At 51.1% G+C, this 18,038-nt stretch overlaps 1 protein-coding gene across 6 annotated transcripts in view; it reads right to left on the bottom strand.

The window, feature by feature from the left end:
• UNC13A (unc-13 homolog A) overlaps positions 1–18,038 on the bottom strand; it is a 63,159-nt gene that overhangs the window by 40,554 nt on the left and 4,567 nt on the right. For 5 of the 6 annotated variants that reach the window (XM_047698149.1, XM_047698171.1, XM_047698176.1 and 2 more), the window contains exons 2-9: positions 13,284–13,313; positions 12,555–12,654; positions 10,541–10,658; positions 9,169–9,292; positions 8,469–8,542; positions 7,521–7,575; positions 5,573–5,608; positions 2,486–2,693 (exon numbers count right to left, since the gene is read on the bottom strand). In XM_047698149.1, coding sequence (XP_047554105.1) covers positions 2,486–2,693; positions 5,573–5,608; positions 7,521–7,575; positions 8,469–8,542; positions 9,169–9,292; positions 10,541–10,658; positions 12,555–12,654; positions 13,284–13,313 — 745 coding nt within the window. The remainder of the gene's footprint in view (positions 1–2,485; positions 2,694–5,572; positions 5,609–7,520; positions 7,576–8,468; positions 8,543–9,168; positions 9,293–10,540; positions 10,659–12,554; positions 12,655–13,283; positions 13,314–18,038) is intronic. The other variant, XM_047698164.1, reaches the window with a different exon arrangement.

Here is an 18,038-nt window from a genome sequence, read left to right as displayed (position 1 = left end):
GCTCCCTTCTCTCCCCGTGCTCCAGCCACATTAGCTTTCCCACTGTTCCTCCAAAATCTTATACTCTTGCCCACCTCTGGGCAAAATCCTTTGGTGCCCAATGAAATGTCCCTTCTTTGAGTGAGTTTCCCCCACCCTCTGGCCAAGTCAGGTCTTTATATGCTCCTAATATGCCCCCCTGGATCGTGCTGGGCATGACTAGGAAGAAATCTCTCTCTGCCTGGGGGCGGGCAGCATGACACATGGGCCACCCCTCATCCCCCTTATAATCATTCACTCAGTCACTCAACAAACATCATGCCTTGCCTTAAATACTTCCTCCACTCTCAGTGACTGCAACCCCTTTCCCCAGGCAGCTCCAGGGATGCTGTAGCAACCAAAATGGGGGTTTCTCCCTCTAGCCAACGTTTGCTGGTTTATGACTTTAGTTGATTGCTTTTTGGTGCCCATCCCTATAGATGGAAGGAGGCAGGTGGGGGATCAGCAGGTATTACTTGGGTGGAAAGGACTCCAAAGTCCCACTGCTGATGAATACCTCTGAAGTCCAGCCCAGCACATTCTGGGGCCCCTGGTAAGAGGGCAACCTGGGACAGGGATCCCAACATGGTTCTGGAAGTGTCCACTTGCAAACTCAGGCACCACATACATTGTCCCAGGCTTGGCTTTGGGGCCATCCTCCCATCCTGGCTCTGACATACTGAGTCCCAACACAATTCTTACCCCATTCAGATGCTTCCCCTGGCTCCCGTGCCCCCGAGTTAGCCACCCGAGGGCCTGCACCATCTGGCACCTTGCACCTCCCCAATCCGTGGCTGAGCCATTTCCTCTGCCTTGGACTCATTTATCCTACAAGGGCCATCTCCCAGGCACCTTCCTCCAGGAATCCCTCCCTACCCTTCCCCACTCCTAGAGTATCCAGTCCAATCCCTCCTTACAGCCAAGCCCCAACCTGTGGAATGGAATGTCTGTGTCTGGCTCTGTATCCCTAGCCTTTTGGATCACCCAGCACTAGGCAGCATAGCCATAGGATGCCCGGGGAGTGTGGCTTGAGTCACTCTCAGGGGAATGCAGGCCATTTCTGCTTCTGCATCCTCTCCTCCTTCTGAAAGCTCTCCCCTCATCCCTGTGTGGCCTGACCACAGCACGAGGGGAGGAGACTCCTCTTTCTCCAACACCCCCCATTCTATTCCAGGAATGCTCACAGTAGACAGACTCCTCCAACCAAACACTTCCTGGCATTTTCTCTGGGTCTGATGCTATGGTCACTCCTCAGCTCATTTTCTCCAAGAGAGGACTTTTCCTTCTTCTAAAAGAGTTAATAGTTTATTAATATTTGATATCTTTTACTCTCAGCTGTTTCCAACACATTGAAACTTTGTTCCCGTAATCCCATGAAGCTACCTTGAGTATGCAAATGAAGGCAAGTGTTTCATGAAGGAGATGTATTCTTCCGGGAACAAATATTTAGGGAAAACCAAAAATCACACCAGGCCACTGCTTTGTATCCAGTAGGTTCCCATAAACACTAGTCCTTATGACTTACCAGCTGTGTGACCTCAAACAAGTGACTTAACCTCTCTGTGCTTTGATTCCCTGTCTACCAAGTGGGACCAATAGTATTCTCACCCAGAGAATAAAATGAGATGATGAAGGGAAGGTGCCGGTCCAGCGCCAGATGCATGGTTAGCTCCAACTGCTATTATTTGTGCCTTGTATCTAACAGTCCCAGTGTAGCACTTACAGATACCACTCTAAGTGCTTTACAAATATTCAGTCTGCTCAATATCATGTTTGCCATCGTTCTGTTTGGAAACCAGGGCTGGGGTCATCGGGACTGCGAGGAAGGACGGCAGGCACAAGGGTCAGCCTCTGAGGCTTGAGGACCAGCACCCTGTACAGGGCAGTGGCATGGCTTGTGAGGACCAGGGGACCCACCTAGGGGACAGATATGGGACAGCCTACTTTCAAGGTATAGCTCCTGTGTCACCTTGCCCATGGCCACCAGTCAGAAACACAGAGTGGGGCCATTAGGGAGGACCGGGCAGCACCATGGCAGGACCATGAACCAGCTGCTTACTGGGCTCCTTTCAATGTCACTATGCCTCACCCACCCTCATGAATGCCCGTCTCTTCCCCTACCCACAGTTCCCCTGCCCAGTTAGAGAGTACACAGAAACCAGGTCCCTTAAAGGGAGCGCCAAGGCACCCCCATATTTTGGGGGCACCTCTCAGGATCCTCCTGACTTATCCCTCTTCCTTCAGCCAAAGCAGATCCCCTTTTACCAAGCTTGGGAAATTTTCTTATAAGATCAAGGGTAAAGAAAGGACCCTATTACCTAAAAGAAAGTACAGATGCTGCTTTCCTAGACCCACTGACCTCCCCCTCCAGCTCGCCCAAGTCCCCTACTCCTCTCTCCACTCTGGGACTCACAGCCATGTACACGCACATGCACACACACGGATCCCTTTCTCCAGGGTCACACACCTGAGGGCCCGTGGCTCGGAGAACTCCTCATAACTGTGCATGGAGTCACTGTAGGATTCCCGGGAACCCAGGGGTGGTGGACGGACAGAATACTGGTGGACTGAGGCATTGGGCTGGGATGTAGTGTAATAAGGTGGTGGGATGCTGTTGCTTGTCTCGCTGCGATAGTCACTGTCACGGTCATCCACTGCACTATCAGGGTCATCATCTAGAAGAGAGAGGAGGGGAGGGAAGAGAGTGAGGAGGGGAGGGAGAGAAAGCACACCATGGAGGCCAACGCAGTCTCTCAGACTTCTCAGACTAGGGAGTCTTCACTGGCTGCTAACCCAAAAAGAGGAATCTTTGCCAGAATGAATGAAGGATCTTGGGCCATGTTAATAGAAGCAGAGGCATTATGATAAGGGAGGCGAAAACCTTGCTTTGCCAGTCAGACTGGGTTCATAGTTGGGGGTCCAGAGTAGGTCCTACAATATGAGGAGGACAAGGACAAATTGGAGGGTGTCCTTCAGCTCAAATGTGAAAATGGACTTTGCTAAAGTCCAGGCTTTCTGAAAACAAGATGAGTTTTTCCATCAGGCAGTGAGTCACACAAACACTCCGGGGGATGTTTAGAGGGCGATCAGGAGGACAAGGTGGAGTATAAATTTCCTTTAACACTCAGAGATTTCATGATGTCCGAGGATGCGGATCCTAGATCTGAACTCACATGTGTCGGAACAAAGAAGCGGCTCTGACAGATATTGTAGCCCTCAAAAAGGATTAGATTCTTAGGTAGGAAAGATCACCACACACTCAGAATCTTCACTAAAATGCAACAGAGTGGAATTGCTGAACTTCAGGTGTTTTATTAGAATTGAAGGACGTTTTCATTTGGTTTGTTTTCCTTGATAAAAAGGGGACAGTATGGAAGGATGTTAGATTGTGGTGGGATGGGAGAGACTCAATTTATTTAGAAAGCAACACGAGGGTCACCTGGGTGGCTCAGTCACTTAAGTGTCTCACCCTTGATTTTGGATCAGGTCATGAACTTGGGGTCATGAGATGGAGCCCAGTCTGGCTCTGCGCTCAGTGGGGAGTCTGCGTAAAATTCTTTCCTTCTGCCCCTCCTCATCCTCGCCTGCATGCAGGCATACCTGCGCATGCTCTCTCTCCTTCTCTCAATAAAATAAAATAAAATAGAAAGCAACACTCGAAAACAAATGGGCTGCAAAAATAAATAAATAAATAAATAAATAAATCAAAACCCTGACTGGGTGGCTTATGGCTCTTGTCCGTGGCATCAACTTACTGGTCACATTAGTTGCCAAAGGGGTGGTCTGCCCCTTTTTATCCTTGTAAGGTTTTTTTGCTTATTTCCCAGTTGTTTGTATGTTTTTCTTGCTGTATTATTTTAACCTTCTAATTTTTTTCCAACTAATCGTGTCCGTTTCTATATATTTGACAAATAGGTCCATTTTTTAAAATGTGGTAAACTGTTGAAAAAATTAATTTCACCCTTCACATAGAAAGCTAGTTGGATTCATTCTCAAACCTATTTTGCCTTTTGAGAAACCTTAACTTCATTTTCAGCTAGCAAAGCCAGCCTCCCCAAGGTAATTCTGACTTCCTGGTTTCTCAGCTGACTTGGGCCACTGTGACCTACAGGCTTTTTATCCTGTCCCCATCATCTGTGGCCGCCATCCGATTGATGTGTTGTGCGCCACCAGTGCTGCCATTTTAGGCAGAAGCAGATGTGAATTTCCACGGCTCAGATCTGCAGGCATCAGGGTGTAACTGTGAGGCCATGAAAGCGGGGGGTCTGAAACCCAGACAGTCCCCCAAGGGAACTCCGGACAATTTGTCAGTGTCACCAAATTGCTCCTTTGACCAACTCGTTTTCTACCCAATTACCTGGGTAGATAGTCTTAAGCCAAACGGGCATTCTTTCTACCAAACTGTCCTTGACTGAGCCAAGGTGTTTCCAACCAAACTGCATGGGGCTGTGGGCGTGTTAGCCAAATTATTAGTTTTTTTCTGACAAACTGTCTTGTTTTGGGGCAAATTGCTTCCTACTGGATTCTTTCTGCTTTCACCCAGACTCTGCTTTTTACCAAATAGTTCTTGACCAAATTGCCTGATTCCCAATAAGCATTTCCAGCCACTCTGGTTTTAACGAAATGACCCAACTGTCATAATTTTCAGCTTTTGCCAAATTGGTTTCAGCCAAAAATGTGCTTGTTTTTGACTGCATTGTTTGTTTGTGGCAAACTGTTTGTTAACCAAGAATTCTTGTTTGCCAAATGCCTATTTGGGCCAAATTGGCTTTTGACAAGTTGTTTTGGATCAAAGTATCTGTAAGCAGTTTCCCTGGTCCTGAAGGGAAGGCATAGTGGAAGTTGTCCATTAGGATCTGAGCACCCAGTGGGCGGGGCAGAGGGAAGGAGGTAGATTCATGCTCAGGCTAGAAGACTAGATTTTCCTGGAAGGGGCAGGACATGGGGAAAATGAGTTTATTGCTCAGGGAATAAATGAACATCGAGTTGCGTGGGGGGGGGGCGGTGAGGGTTACTTATTTCCTTCAACCGGGGGTTAGATTGGAGGAAGATGGTGGGGAACTCTGGAAGCTGAGGTCTCTGGAATGATAAGTGCCTGGGGGCTCCTGCCCAGCTGCTTCTTCTGAGAACCTCTCACCCCATACCTACCACTGCCAAGTAACATTGGGGCCCATTTCCAGGTGGAGGAGGAAGATGGGGAGACAAAAAGAGGAAGGAGTCACAGGAGAGGAGATGACATTATACATGGGGAACAGGGGGGAAGGGTCACAGTGCCCAGCTGGAGACAGGCAGATCTCTGGTCTAAGGGCCCACTCCTCCCAGCTGAGTCTGTCCACCCCAATAATGGTGCCCACTCCCCACCAAACAGAGCAGGACCCTCAAGACAGACGTTAATGTCAAGGGACAGGAGGGCACAGGAAGGGCCTTGCGAGTCCTCAGGCCCCAGTGTGTCCGTCATAGGCTCCCTGCGTCCTTGGTGGTGAGGCGGGGGCCTCAGGGTGGCCAAGGCACCCACCTCCCCATGGCCTCCCAGAACATCAAGCTGAGTACTTACTCTGCTGCTCACCCCAGCCAAAATAATTCCAGTTGCCTACAAAGAGAAGGGGCAGAGATAATAAAAGGGAGCAGGCAGATGGGGGGCATGGGGAGGGGGACTCCCCCATCCTCCTCATTTTCCCCATCTCCTCCTCCCACCCCAGGACCCCGATCCCCTCCTGCCCTGAGTATCTTCTCAGAATATCACTTTAATCACTGACATTTGTGACACCTTTGATCATCACCTTGGGAGGAAGGCGGGATATCCCCATTTTTCACAGAGGCCATAAGTTCAGCCAGGAAGTAATAAAGGGGGCACTTTGGCCCAGGGTTTTCTGACTCTGAACTCTGGAGTAAGCACTCCCCACTCTTTCCCTCCCCCTTCTGGAATACAAGGAAAGAAACACTGAACTAGAAACCTAAACTTTGAAACACCACTGATGGGTGGGTTTTAATCATTCTGCTCATTTTACAGGTGAAGAAACAGGGCTCAGAGAGGTAGAGTGAGCAGCCTAAAGTCACACAGCCTCTGAGGACCAGGGAGAGAACCACATCTTCCCTCATCCCCTCATCCTCAGCACATGGCATCTTGGAAAAGTGCCTTGGACCGGAATCCTGTCTCCTCTGACACTTGGCTGCCTCCTCCAAGAAATGGCGGTGACGAAACATTTTCAAGAGAACTTGGAGGTAAGTGCTGGCGGTAGGTCTCCATTCCCAAATTGAACCCAATCCTCAGGTCAGTCCACCTGCCCAGGTGTTTGTTCTTAGTCATCTGCTCCTGCCTCCACTTGTCTGACACCGTCCCCCCCCAGTCCTTCAGTGACCCCATTCACCAGTGGGGGGTTAGTAGTTTCTTAGGGCAGTGATGACCCCTCCCCAAGTAGGGAAGTCAGAGGACTTTCTCAATAGCACCCCCAAATTAGTGTGGAAATGGGGCTCCCAACTGCAGTCCCCCAGCCCTTCCACCCACCGGGCTCCATCATTACCATCCTGGGCATATGGGGTTTGACAATGGATATAGGGGAGACTGTGAGAAGGGATGAAAGGGGGAGGGGGAAGCAGATGGAAAAGGAGAAAGAGGTCGAAAGGTGGGGTCAAAATGTCAGGTGGGGCTCTGCCCTGAGACTATATGATTTGTCACTTCCTCCCCACTCCAGGGGACTCAGAGGGCGCTTTTAGGGGACAGACATCTCCTTGGCCCATGCAGAACTGGCCTGGGTGTTTCTGAGTATCCACAGGGCCAAGAAGGATAAACACTCCCGAGAAATTCAGCCTTAGTGGAGAGGCGGTAATCAGAGGAACGTAACCAACATTGTCCATAGACGCAGAGCAGCGGAAAGAAAAGCAAAGCTGGAGCCCCTCAGACCTTGAGTTCAAATCCTAGCTCTGTCTCCTGCTGGGTGTGTGACCTTGGGCAAGTCACTTCTCCTCTTGGGCCTCAGTTTCTCTATCTAAGAAAATGGGCAGAGGAAAAAACCTTCATCCATTGTATGTGTGCCTGTTGTATCTGTGTTAACAAGATTGTTTACACCACCAGACTGTAGGCTGCTTTGGGGGAATGCGGTCTGTGGGGGCCCCAGGAAAGTTTGTCAAATGAGCTATAGGTCCTCATTCAGGATCTGATGAATGGAATTAAAGGGTCTGCAAAGTGTTTTCCAAATCTCTAGTAGACTCTCTTGTGCCTTTCCAAGCCCTCAGAGTGAGGGCACTGTCAAATGCCCTCTTTCAAAGAGAGGGACTCTGCAGATCAGAAAGGGACACCGGCATGCCTGTGACCCCACAGCAAGGCAAGACTCACATCCAAGCCCTGGATCTTTTCTTTCCACAGAACCACGAGCAAATACTGTGTGTTCTTAGGATCTGTTCTTCTGGGTGGGGGGGGGGGTGGCCTGTTACACAGGACAGCCATGGGTAGGGGAAGGAAGAGGTTTCATTTGATGCCCAGGGAGGAATTGAGAGGTACTTACAACACTGGTTGCTGGGGACAGGGAGAGGCTTGTCTTGTTCATCTTGGAATGAATACTGAGAAGGAGGGAAGGAGAGAGAGTTCCTCTCAGGAGGGGCCAGAAGCCAGACGACCAAGGTGGTCCTCTGCTCTGTTCCATCCTGACTACCCCTGCCTCCCAAATCACTCTGTCTGCAGGAGAAGGATACAGATGTCCACAAAAAAAGACAGACGCGCGTTCGCGCACGCGCACACAGACACACAGACACACACACACACACACAGAGACACAGAAACAGAGAGAAACAGGAACAGAAAAAGAAAGAAACACAGATAAGGGAAAGAAACAAGTATAAGTGGAAGAAAGAGAGAGCAGTGGGGGGAACTGAGGCAAGGAGCAGAAGAAAGATCAGGAGGGATGAGGTTGGACAAAATCTATTATAATGTGAGGGTTGCCTTTTGGCACTCCACCTCTCACTAAAGAGAGCTTTGGTCTCACCTGCTTTTTCTTCTCAGCCTTCGCCTTCAAAGGCTGCCCTCTGACCCCCGCTGGGTCTTTGCACTGTGATGATACAAAGCCAAGAAGAAGGGGGTTGCCATGGAAGAACAGGGGCATAGAGACCAAACTGGTGGGGGAGAACTTTGAAAAGTCCAAAAGTATGAACCAAGCAGCTGAGGGGTGTGGGGCAGAGAACGGAGGTGAGGGCTGCTGCGGGGCCCCGTGTCTCCTTGGGGGTATCTGGCAAGGGCAGGACTCCAGCGGATTGAAAGCGTTTCATCATTGGTGGACTGTGTGTTCTTTGATGTCCTCCGTGCTTTGAGAAGGCACCAAATGAGGCTCTGATTTTGTCCAGTTAGAGACACAGAGGCAGATAAGTGGAGAGCAAAACAGAGACAGAAAGCAGAGGACGTGGGGAGACAGAGGGAGGGACAAGCACAAGAAGAACAGAGCCCCCCCTCCAATGCTTACCTCATCCTGGTCCCGCATGGCATTCAGCTGCTCCAGCTTCTTGGCCCAGTAGCGTGCCTCCTCCTCTGGGATGTCTGGAAGCAGAGCCCTGGCTGTGAGTCTGGAACCCCTCCCTGCCCCTCCGCCTCCAGCCAGGGCAGCCTGCTGGTCTATGGGCTGGTTTCACGGGGGCGGAGGAAGAGGAAGGGAAGACAATGTGGTGTCCCATTCCCCCGCCCCAGAGCTGCCTTGGGAATGAATGGAAGATGAGAGAGGAGATGCCTCCTAGCATTTGAAGGGTGGAGAAGCCATGGGTTCTTGGAAAAATGCTGTGGAGAGAACTGAGCTGCTTCCAAGAGAAGAAGAGAGGCCTCTCTGTGTCTCTGCTGTTTTGCTCTACATGTCTCTTTGTCTCTGTTTGCTTCTCCTCCTATCTCCAGCTCACCCTGTGGTCTAAGACCTCACCAAGGACCAGCCCCGGTCAGTTCAGACCCAACTCCTATGGATCAAGGAGCATTTGCTGGCCCTTGGTGACCTGGGGGGGCTGTGGTGTGCTCTGCACGTGACAGGTGCCTGCCCTTCTGACTCGCTGCAGCTGGGACACTCTGTCTTCCAGGGACGGAAACTTCATCCTCAGAAGGAAGGGCAGTCTGAACCCACCCAGTCCTGGCCATTCCCCTGGGGCTGGTGAGGGTCCTTTGTCCCCCCACCCCACACTCACCTAAAGGCAGCTCGAAGCGGGTGTCAAGGAGGATGCGGTGGAACGTGGGGTCCTTGGTGCCACAGATCTCACTGTCCGCCATGATGACCTGAGAGTCCAGTGTCAGCCACTCTCCGGGGCCCTCCTGGGGATTGGGGCGGGGTGACAGTGTCCAAAGTGATGCAGGGTGGAGCAGGGATCTGCTACATGCTGACCAGCAGTCCCCCGACTCTCACAGAAGATGCCCTTCCCCTCATCTCACCCTCACCCCAAGAGCAAGGGTCATGCCCACACGTTACAGACAAGGAAACAGAGAGAAGGTTCCGGTCCAAGGCAACATGGTGGGTCCAAGAAACCCAGAGGCAGGGACCCAGAGAGCAGGCCCTGTGGGGCCAGGCAGGGGTGGTCCCAAGTTTGCACAGCTACGCCTCATCTGTCATGGGCAGATGAGAGAACTCCCCACCGAAAGTGAACAAACCAGTGCTGCGGTCGCAGGGGACAGAGCATGACACACTAACCTCCAACCTGGAGAGGTCAGGACAGAGCCAGGGGTGGGGTGGGGTGGGGCTGGGGTATTCAGAGGGAAGTTAGGGAAGTTTCCAGGAGGAGAGGCCATGGGGGCTGAGCTTAGAGGGTGATGGAAGGGATACTTGAAGCCCAGGGAACAGCACATGCGAAGGTTCAGAGACCATCTTTGGGGCCTACAAGGGGTGGAAGTTGGAGAGGGGCAGGGGAGATGAGCTGGCAATGTAAGCGAGTGCCATCAGGAAGGCATCCCAAAGGAGATGAGCGGGGATGGCAAGGAACGGTCCTAGGGTGGTTAAGATCCCGGTGGGCTCAGCATGAAGGGTCTGAGTGGAAGGGGTGAGATGTAAGGCCAGGAGGCGAGGGAGGAGGCCAAGGTTATTATCGAGTACCTTCAGGACTGTTGTAGCCTTCTCCCAGCACAGAGTGCTAATTACCCATAATAACCCTTCTCCTTTCTTCCATAGAAATACATTAGCAGCAGAGCCCAGGACTGTGCAGCTTAAGACTACATTTCCCAGGCAGCTAAGTGTCCACGTGACTAAGTTCTAGCCAATAGGATGTGAGTGAAGTGCTGTGAGCAGCTTCCAGGTTAGGCCCTTAACCGAGAGGGTGAGCCCCCTCCCTTGCCACATTTTCTTCCCTTGTTGGCAATGCAGATGTAATGGGGATCCTCCAGCAGCCATCCTGGGCTGCTTTCTCCCTAGAAAGGCAGAGCAACAAGATGGAAGGAGTTCAGACCCTGGTGATTTTGGAACCACCGTCACAAACGTTGTTGGGGGAGAGAGATACACGTTCATCTTGTGAAGGCCACTGGCCTCTGGGCTCCTCCAAGGCACTCCTCCCCAGCCCTTGGCCCTCCACTCACTTCGTTGGACTGGCGGATGGTCCGCAGGGGAATCCACACGGTGCCCACCATGGTGTCCCAGATGAGACCCTTGTTCCACACCTCCACTGTCAGCCCCAAATCCAGGCGGTTAATCTCGCTGTGGAGAGAGGGGAGGGGCATGATGGGGTAAGAATGAGGGAGTAAAGTCTTAGAAAGTTCAGTTCACCTGCCTTAGGACACACAGCCAACTGGAATTCAAATCCAGGCCTGGGTGAGTCCTACCAGGAAGGTAACACAGTGGTTCTTGTTTTACAGAAGGGAAACTGAGGCCAAAGGGTTAAGTTACATGCTCAGGGTATCATAGCAGAACCAGGATTACAAGTTGGGAAGGAAGGAGTGGGGAAATACATCACACATCTCTTGTATCGCCAACTCCCTTGGCCCTTCCTTGAGCCCTCAGACCCCGAGAGTACTTGCTAAGTGAGGAAGAGGCTCAGACACCCTCTGTGGCTCCTTATTACCCCACGATGAGGGTATTCAGGATGTCTCCATCCTTCCCAGGGTCATCTCTATTCAATCATATGGGGACATGCATGAGAACATGAATAATACCATCTCTAGGCACTTTCCTTGCAGGACTCACCCTGAAATATGCAGATTTGGGGGAAATCCTTGGTGAATGTCCAGCTCACTGAATTTACCAATTTACCAAAGATTTATCTTAATGAATGTTCTCCTGGCATATAGCTGTGACCTGGTCATTCAGTAATAGGCTTTCAGGGAGTTGGGGACTACCCTGTCTCTTCCCTTCACATCTTCCCTAGAATTGTAGGGCCAGCTCCTCCCCTCTTTCCCCAAACTCCTCCGTTTCAAGATCCTGACTCTGAGTTCTCTCATGGCCTCCATCACCGCTAGTCCGCAGCCAAGCACTGCTCAGGAATTTGAGGGCTGTGTGTGTTCATATATCAGCTCTGCCAAGTGTAGGCTGTGTGACACTGAGCAAGTGGTTTGGCCTTTCTGGTCCTCTGTTTCTTCTTCTGTAAAATGAGGAGTAGATTAGCACTCTCCCTCTCAGGGCTGTGGGGAAAACGGATTTAAACAAAGTCTTAGAAGAGGGCATAAAACATGTTGTTGGTCATCATCAGAGAAGATGGGAAGTAATATGAGGCCCTGAGTGGCTCCAGGTTGAGGGGAGGGTCCAGGTCTTGAATTCTTTCAGTTGTTAGGCAAATACTTATTGAGCTACCTGCTGTGTGCCAGGCCTTGTCCTTGGCATGGGGGTGGGACTCACAGTGGAGACAGAGACCAACTGGGACCCACCCTCCTAGAGCTCACAGTCCGCAACCAGGAACCAGAAATGTGTCAAGAAATCACACAAATGACTAAAGTGATATTTGGTGGCTAGGCCTAAAATTACTCTCCAATGGCAGCTTGGGGATGGTGGTCAAGGAGGGCTTCCCTAAGGAGGTGACTCAATGGAGATTCGGAGGACGGAGAAGGACCCTGCTGGAGGGAGTGGGGAGGAGAGAAGAGCAAGCGAAAAGGTCCTGGATGGGAAAAAGCTGGACATGTTGGGGGAATGGTCCAGAGGTGGAGGTGGCTGGGGCAGGTGAGCCAGGAGTGATGGAGGGAGATACTGGCAGGTCACAGGGGCCAGGCCTGGAAAGAGGGTGTTGTGGAGAGAAGTGTGGGTTTTGTTCTGAGGTTCACAAGCCATGAGCCACGGGCAAGTTTTGAGAGTGACAGGATGTGATTTGCAGTTTTAAAAATATCCCCCTGGCTGCCTGGAGGAGAACAGATTGCTGGGAGGCAGGAGGCGGGCAGCAGCAGGAGGCCAGGGGCGGAGGCTGGCGGGCAGCAGGGACTTGGCTGGTGGCCATGGAGATAAAGGGAAGCAACTGGATTTAGGAAGGGCTTTGGAGGCAATGCTAATGGCCGGACATGGGGCCGAGGGAGGAGGGAGTGGATGCCCAGACGACATGCAAGTGTCCGGCTCTGCTCTGTGGGACCAGGGAGGTGCCAGGCCATGCTAGCCCAGTCACTGCAGACTCACAACATGAAATCCTGCTCCCAGCTGGGTTGGCTGCCCCGCACAGCGATGGTCGTGCTCTTGACATTCTGCACTTTCAGGGTCACGTACGTGTTGAATTTCTCTGTGGTGGTGAGAGTGGAGGTCAACATAGGGGTTCGGGGACCCCCTGTGCCCATTCTCAAGCTCTAGATGACCCTGCTGTGATCCCCCAGGGTCTCCGTGTATTTGGGGCCTCAGTCCAATAACGAGGTCAAATAAACTGAGCTGTTTCTGTGCTTAAACCCCAGAGTCCCTCCCCGCCAGTCCCGCAGAGCCCAAGGGAAGGGTCTTGGTAAAAGGAGATGTGGAATTTTGGGATGCCTAATCTTGCAGCTTAGAAATTACTGGGTACAATAGCTTTGGGTTTTTAGCTGGGAAGACTGAGGCCCCAGATAGTGGAACAAAATTGGCAGTAGGAAACTCTCTTCACTTCTCTGAGCCTCACTTTTCCCACCTGTAGACAGATCTAAGTATCCCCACCCTGTCTCTTAGGGTCCTGGGAAGGGCCCCTGAGTCAAGGTGAACACCACCTCCATTGGATTCTCCAGGAGATGGCTGGGGAGACTTTGGGATTGCAGGCCAAGTCTGACACTCTGTGACGCTCAGCAGACATGCAGCCCAAGTCCCCTATCACTGGCTCAGACCCCCTCCGCTATCTCTCCAAGACACAGACAGACAACACAGGACAGGACAGGAATAGAGGGCACTTACCTTGAGCACCATCAAACTTGGCTTTTTTGACTGTGGAGAGAGACAAAGAAAGGGAAGGGAGACGGGTAGAGAGTAGGGAGAAGGGAGAGACAGAGACACAGAGAGACACACCAAAATAGAAATGTAACAAGAGAGACAGAGAGGAGAGAGACACAGAAAGAGCGAGCCAAAGAGGAAGGGCAAAGATAGAGAGCGAAAGAGACAGATCAAGAGACCAAACAGAAAACAGAAACAAAAGCAAGATCAAAAGATGAGATCAGAGACAGAGACAAAGAGACAAGGAGACAAAGAGAAACAGGAAGGAGAGGAGGGAGGCAGGGATGAGAGGGAGAGAAAGAAGCCATCAGACAGATGAGTACAAGCAGACCTAGGGGTTGAAGGAAATTTGGATCCTGGGCATAATTTCTGTCCCTCATCCCTCCCCATCAAACTCATGCAAAGCTCCCCCACCTCCAGCTGTGCTTTTACCCACAATTGAACAGGATTCAAAAGAAGGAGCTGAGCAGGGGATAGGAGGGGCCTCCCACAGGAAGCCCTCCAGGATTGCAGCAAGACAGAACAGTTGGGGAAGGAGAGAGGGATAGAGAGAGGAGAAAGACAATCTCCAATGATTCCCTCCATCTGTCAGGCTAGTGAGACTTCTACCCCAATTATCTAGCTCAGTCTGTCCTATCAAATGCTCCAGGGGTTTGAAGTCTAATATTCAAAGGGGACTGGGCAAGATGGAACAGAACAGTCCAGAGAGTTGGCTCCAGAGTGCCCACATAGCTTGTCCAGCCCAACTTGTTTATGAAAGGTGAAACCCAAATATACATCAGGGTCCCATGTGGTCCAGTCTCTTTATGTTTCACATCAACTCACAGTGACTTGAAGCAATTCCACTCTCTACTGGCTTTTCTCACAGGATATTAAACTTACTTTCAACATCTCTCGTACCCTGCAGTTGCCCCCACCATCCTTCTCTACCATTCACTCTCTGTCTCCACCCAAAACCAGCTCCCAAACTGAGCTCTTTCTCCTGCTTTCTACAGTTCTGCCTTTCTCCTTTTCAATGAACATTTTTGTTTGTGTAGGCAGTACAGGCACATTTTACAAAATCCATGGCATACAATGAGAATAAGGCTCTTTTCTACCCCAGTCCTCACGATCCCATCTGGTGCAATCCATGTTACTAGTTGCTTGTAGTGCTAGAGATAGACGGTTTCTGATTCGGCGATTGTGTGCGTGTGTACATTATTTTATTTTCTACACAAATGGCAGCTTTCTACACCCTCTATAGAAACTTTCTGTCTCTCAGTGCATCTTGAAGAGTATGTGCTTGTAAGTTGAAGGATAAATTCCTAGAAACAAACTTGTGTTTCTATCTTTTCTTTTCTTTTGAGAGTCAAGTTCAGCCCTTTTCTGGGAAAATGCCATGGCCTCCCATCTTGGGTTCATATCTCTGTCCTCATCACTTGAGTTTCTGTCTTGCAAAAGCACCCAAATGGAAAAAAAAAAAAAGCACCCAAATGAAACCAGAGAAGAGAGAATTCCCATCAAGGGTGAGGGACATGGAGTAGTTCTAAACACTTGCCATAAATACTGTTTGTTCCTGTTGTAGACAGACGGTGAAAGTGTCTGGTGGGCGGGGGGGTGGGGGGGGAATTGTAGCTCAGAAGTACTAAGTGAGCTCCCTAGAGTTACAGAGCAAGAGAGAGAATGATTATCTTCCTATGCCAATGCCAACCCTCCAAGAAAACCGAAACTTTAAATGCAAATGGGTTGTGCATTGTACTTATCACACCTGGGTTTGGGTTTGGGAGGTTAGAATACAGACAAAGCCCTTGGCTGGACATTGGGAGCAATGAGCACCATTTCAGCATGGAGTCAGGTGGATCCAGGTTCAGCTTACAGTGCTGTGTGAACCTGGGCAAGTGAATCCCCCTCTCTGGACCTCCGCCTCTTTCTTTCTGTTTTTCTAGATCTGGCCTTCTCTCTGTTTTTTATCTTTGTGTCTCTGTCTCCCTTTCTCCCACACCCCTAAATTAGTCACCGTGTGCTATCTTTCTCACCTCCTCATTCAAGGCACATAACTTCACATGTAAAGGCCCCTCTCCTGAAGACATGCTCAGCTTCTGTCCCACTGGCCCCCTCTCATACCCTCAGCCTCACTCAGCCCATAGGGAGCTCAACTTCCTGCCTCTCACCCCTGGGACTGAGTGAAGCTCAGGGACACTTAGGAATATACCTAGCAGGAGCTACAGACCTCCCTCCTAGGGGAGCTCCTGCTTGCACACCTGGCGACTGTGAAGCTGGGAGTGGAGATGATGCAGAGGCAGGGGCAGGGCAGGGAAGAAGAATGGTAAAAGAGTCACAGACAGGCTGAGAAAGGCATGCACACATGGAGGGATCAACATGGGGAAAGAAAGAGAAGCAGAGAGGAGGGGCTAGACAACAAGTCATGAGAGTCAGAGACAGAGACTCAGAGACACAGAAAAAGAGAGACACAGATGTCCACCAGGGAGGGCCAGCAAAAAGAAGAGGCAGAGTTGGAAGGGAAGGGTTGGAGGGAGAGATGAGGGCCTGATTATTGTCTAGCCAGGCTGGCCTGGGCCCTGGTCTGCAGCTCCTGCTCTGTATCCTTTTTTACAGACCAGGGGCAGGGCTCAGAGAGGAGGCTAATCATCTAAGGTCTGTCCTCCATCCTCTCTTCCTGGTGGGGGATGGAACGTCTCTGTTTCCCTCCTCTTGGTTCTGTTTGTCTTCCTTCCCTTCTCCATCTGTCTCTGTCTCTTTCATTCCCCACTCCCTCAGATTACCCACTTTCCTCCTCCTTAAGCCTCAGTGGGCCAGAGGGTAGTGAGCTCAGTTGGGGCCCACTGGCAGTGGAGTGATATTGGGGGATGCTCTACCTGAGGCCAGGGCCCGGCTCCCAGGCTCCTTCAGTGAGTCCAGAATGAAGACCTCAATGTGTTCATCACTGGGAACTCAGAGGGAGGAGGGGGAAACTCAGAAAGAAATTAGGAATCAAGAAGGGGGCTCAGAGTGGAGAGGAGCACTCAGAGGGGAAATGGGGTATGGGGCAGGGGGTGGAGGAGAGAGGACTAAGGAAGAAAGCTCCAGAGCTGGAGGAAGGTCTTGGTGGGGGAGGGGACTCAGGAAGGCAGAGGAGCAGATGTCATCAGAGGTGGGGCTCAGAAGAGGAGGGGACTCAGGCAGGGGCTGGTGGGGCTCGGAAAAGGGACCAAGTCCATCTCCTTCCGTCTTTCCAGGCAGTAAATGGTCCGAGTCACTGTCACCTTCACCACCACAGTCATCACATCTCTGCCCTGCCACTTTCCCCCTGCTCGCTGGCGCTGCTGGAACTCGAGCTGGAGCCGAGCTGCAGTATCGGGGTCACCGGGGCGGAAGCACCACTCCTCTCCTGCCGGCTCCTGGTCACACGCACAAGGCTATTTATAAAGTGGGCACAGAGGGTGTGGGCGATGCGACAGCTGGGAGTGGCGGGTGGAGGAGGTGCCCACTGCCCTCCCCTCTGACAGGCCAGCAGGAGACACTGCCTCACAACTGTCAGCAGCCTGCACGGCCCTTGGGGGCCCCATCAGCCCTGACTGATTAATGTAGTTACATAGGCAGATGCTGGCCAGGGCAGAATCAGTGGTGGTGGGAGCTGGGGCTCAGGCTGGGGACTCCTATAGGCTCTGCCAGGCTCTGGACCTCTGTTTCTGCATCTGGAAAATGGAGCGAAGTAGGGCCTTCTCCCCTTCCTCTTCCTCCTATATTCCCTTCTCTTCCTGCTCCCCTTTCTTTTTCATCATTTTTAGAATTGGCCTTATTATACTGTCATGACCAATATTTTTATAATTACCATTACCAATATCATTACTATTTGTATTATTTGGTGAACCTGAATTCTAATTGAGACAAATTGCAGTCTTTGGGCACCTCCTCCATGACCTTCCAGGCCTGGAGTGGGGGCAGGTGAGGAGTAGATGCCAACCATCAAGGGAAGTGCCTGAAAGCCCCTCTTCAGGAGATGCTTACTGGGTGTCAGAAGACACTACAAGATGGAGAAAGAGGGAAGGGAAACGAAGAATTCAGAAATCGATTTTAAGATGTTTGGTGGTTTTATATGTGATGTTGATGGCCTACATGAGCCTTGTGGTAAGGACACTGGCCCCACTGGCTTTCAACTGGGAGAGAGGGCTTTCACCCTCCATTGACAGAAATAAGCCAGAGCCTGATAGAAGACTTCGGTGTAAAACATAAACACACCAAGAGCCTTAACAGGGATTTCTGTCTGTATTTTTGCCAGGGGCTGCCACTTAGAACTAAGCCTGACATATAGTAGGTGCTCATTAAATTGTGTTCAATGAAGTAATAACAGAATTTCCTCCTCCAGCAGCCCTGTCCTAGGATCAGCTCCTTCAGCACAGGCGGGCGCTGTCCATGGTGTGGAGGGTGCTGTTCCTGCTCTGTCCACGGTGCTGAACCCCTGTCCCTGCCCAATTACCTCCAATGAACTTGGACGTCTTTTTACATCCTGTATACTACTGAGACCTCCTCAGGCCCGAGAACGCAGTGAGCTCTCAGGAAATGTCCTACACCCACGGAAAGCTTTTAGTCCCCATTAATAAAAACACCATCATCGATTTTTCCTGTCATCGGCTCACACTTACAGACCCTTTCCACAGATGAGGCATAGTGCCAAAGGCTCTGCGTGCCTCATATCACTGGAGTTCTAGCAAACCTAGGCAGTGGGTACTGTTAATGTGT

Source organism: Lutra lutra, chromosome 1 (assembly GCF_902655055.1).
Source record: "Lutra lutra chromosome 1, mLutLut1.2, whole genome shotgun sequence".
Lineage (NCBI taxonomy): Eukaryota > Metazoa > Chordata > Mammalia > Carnivora > Mustelidae > Lutra > Lutra lutra.
Note: the sequence above shows the minus strand (reverse complement) of the source record. Positions and strands in the feature narration are given on the sequence as shown.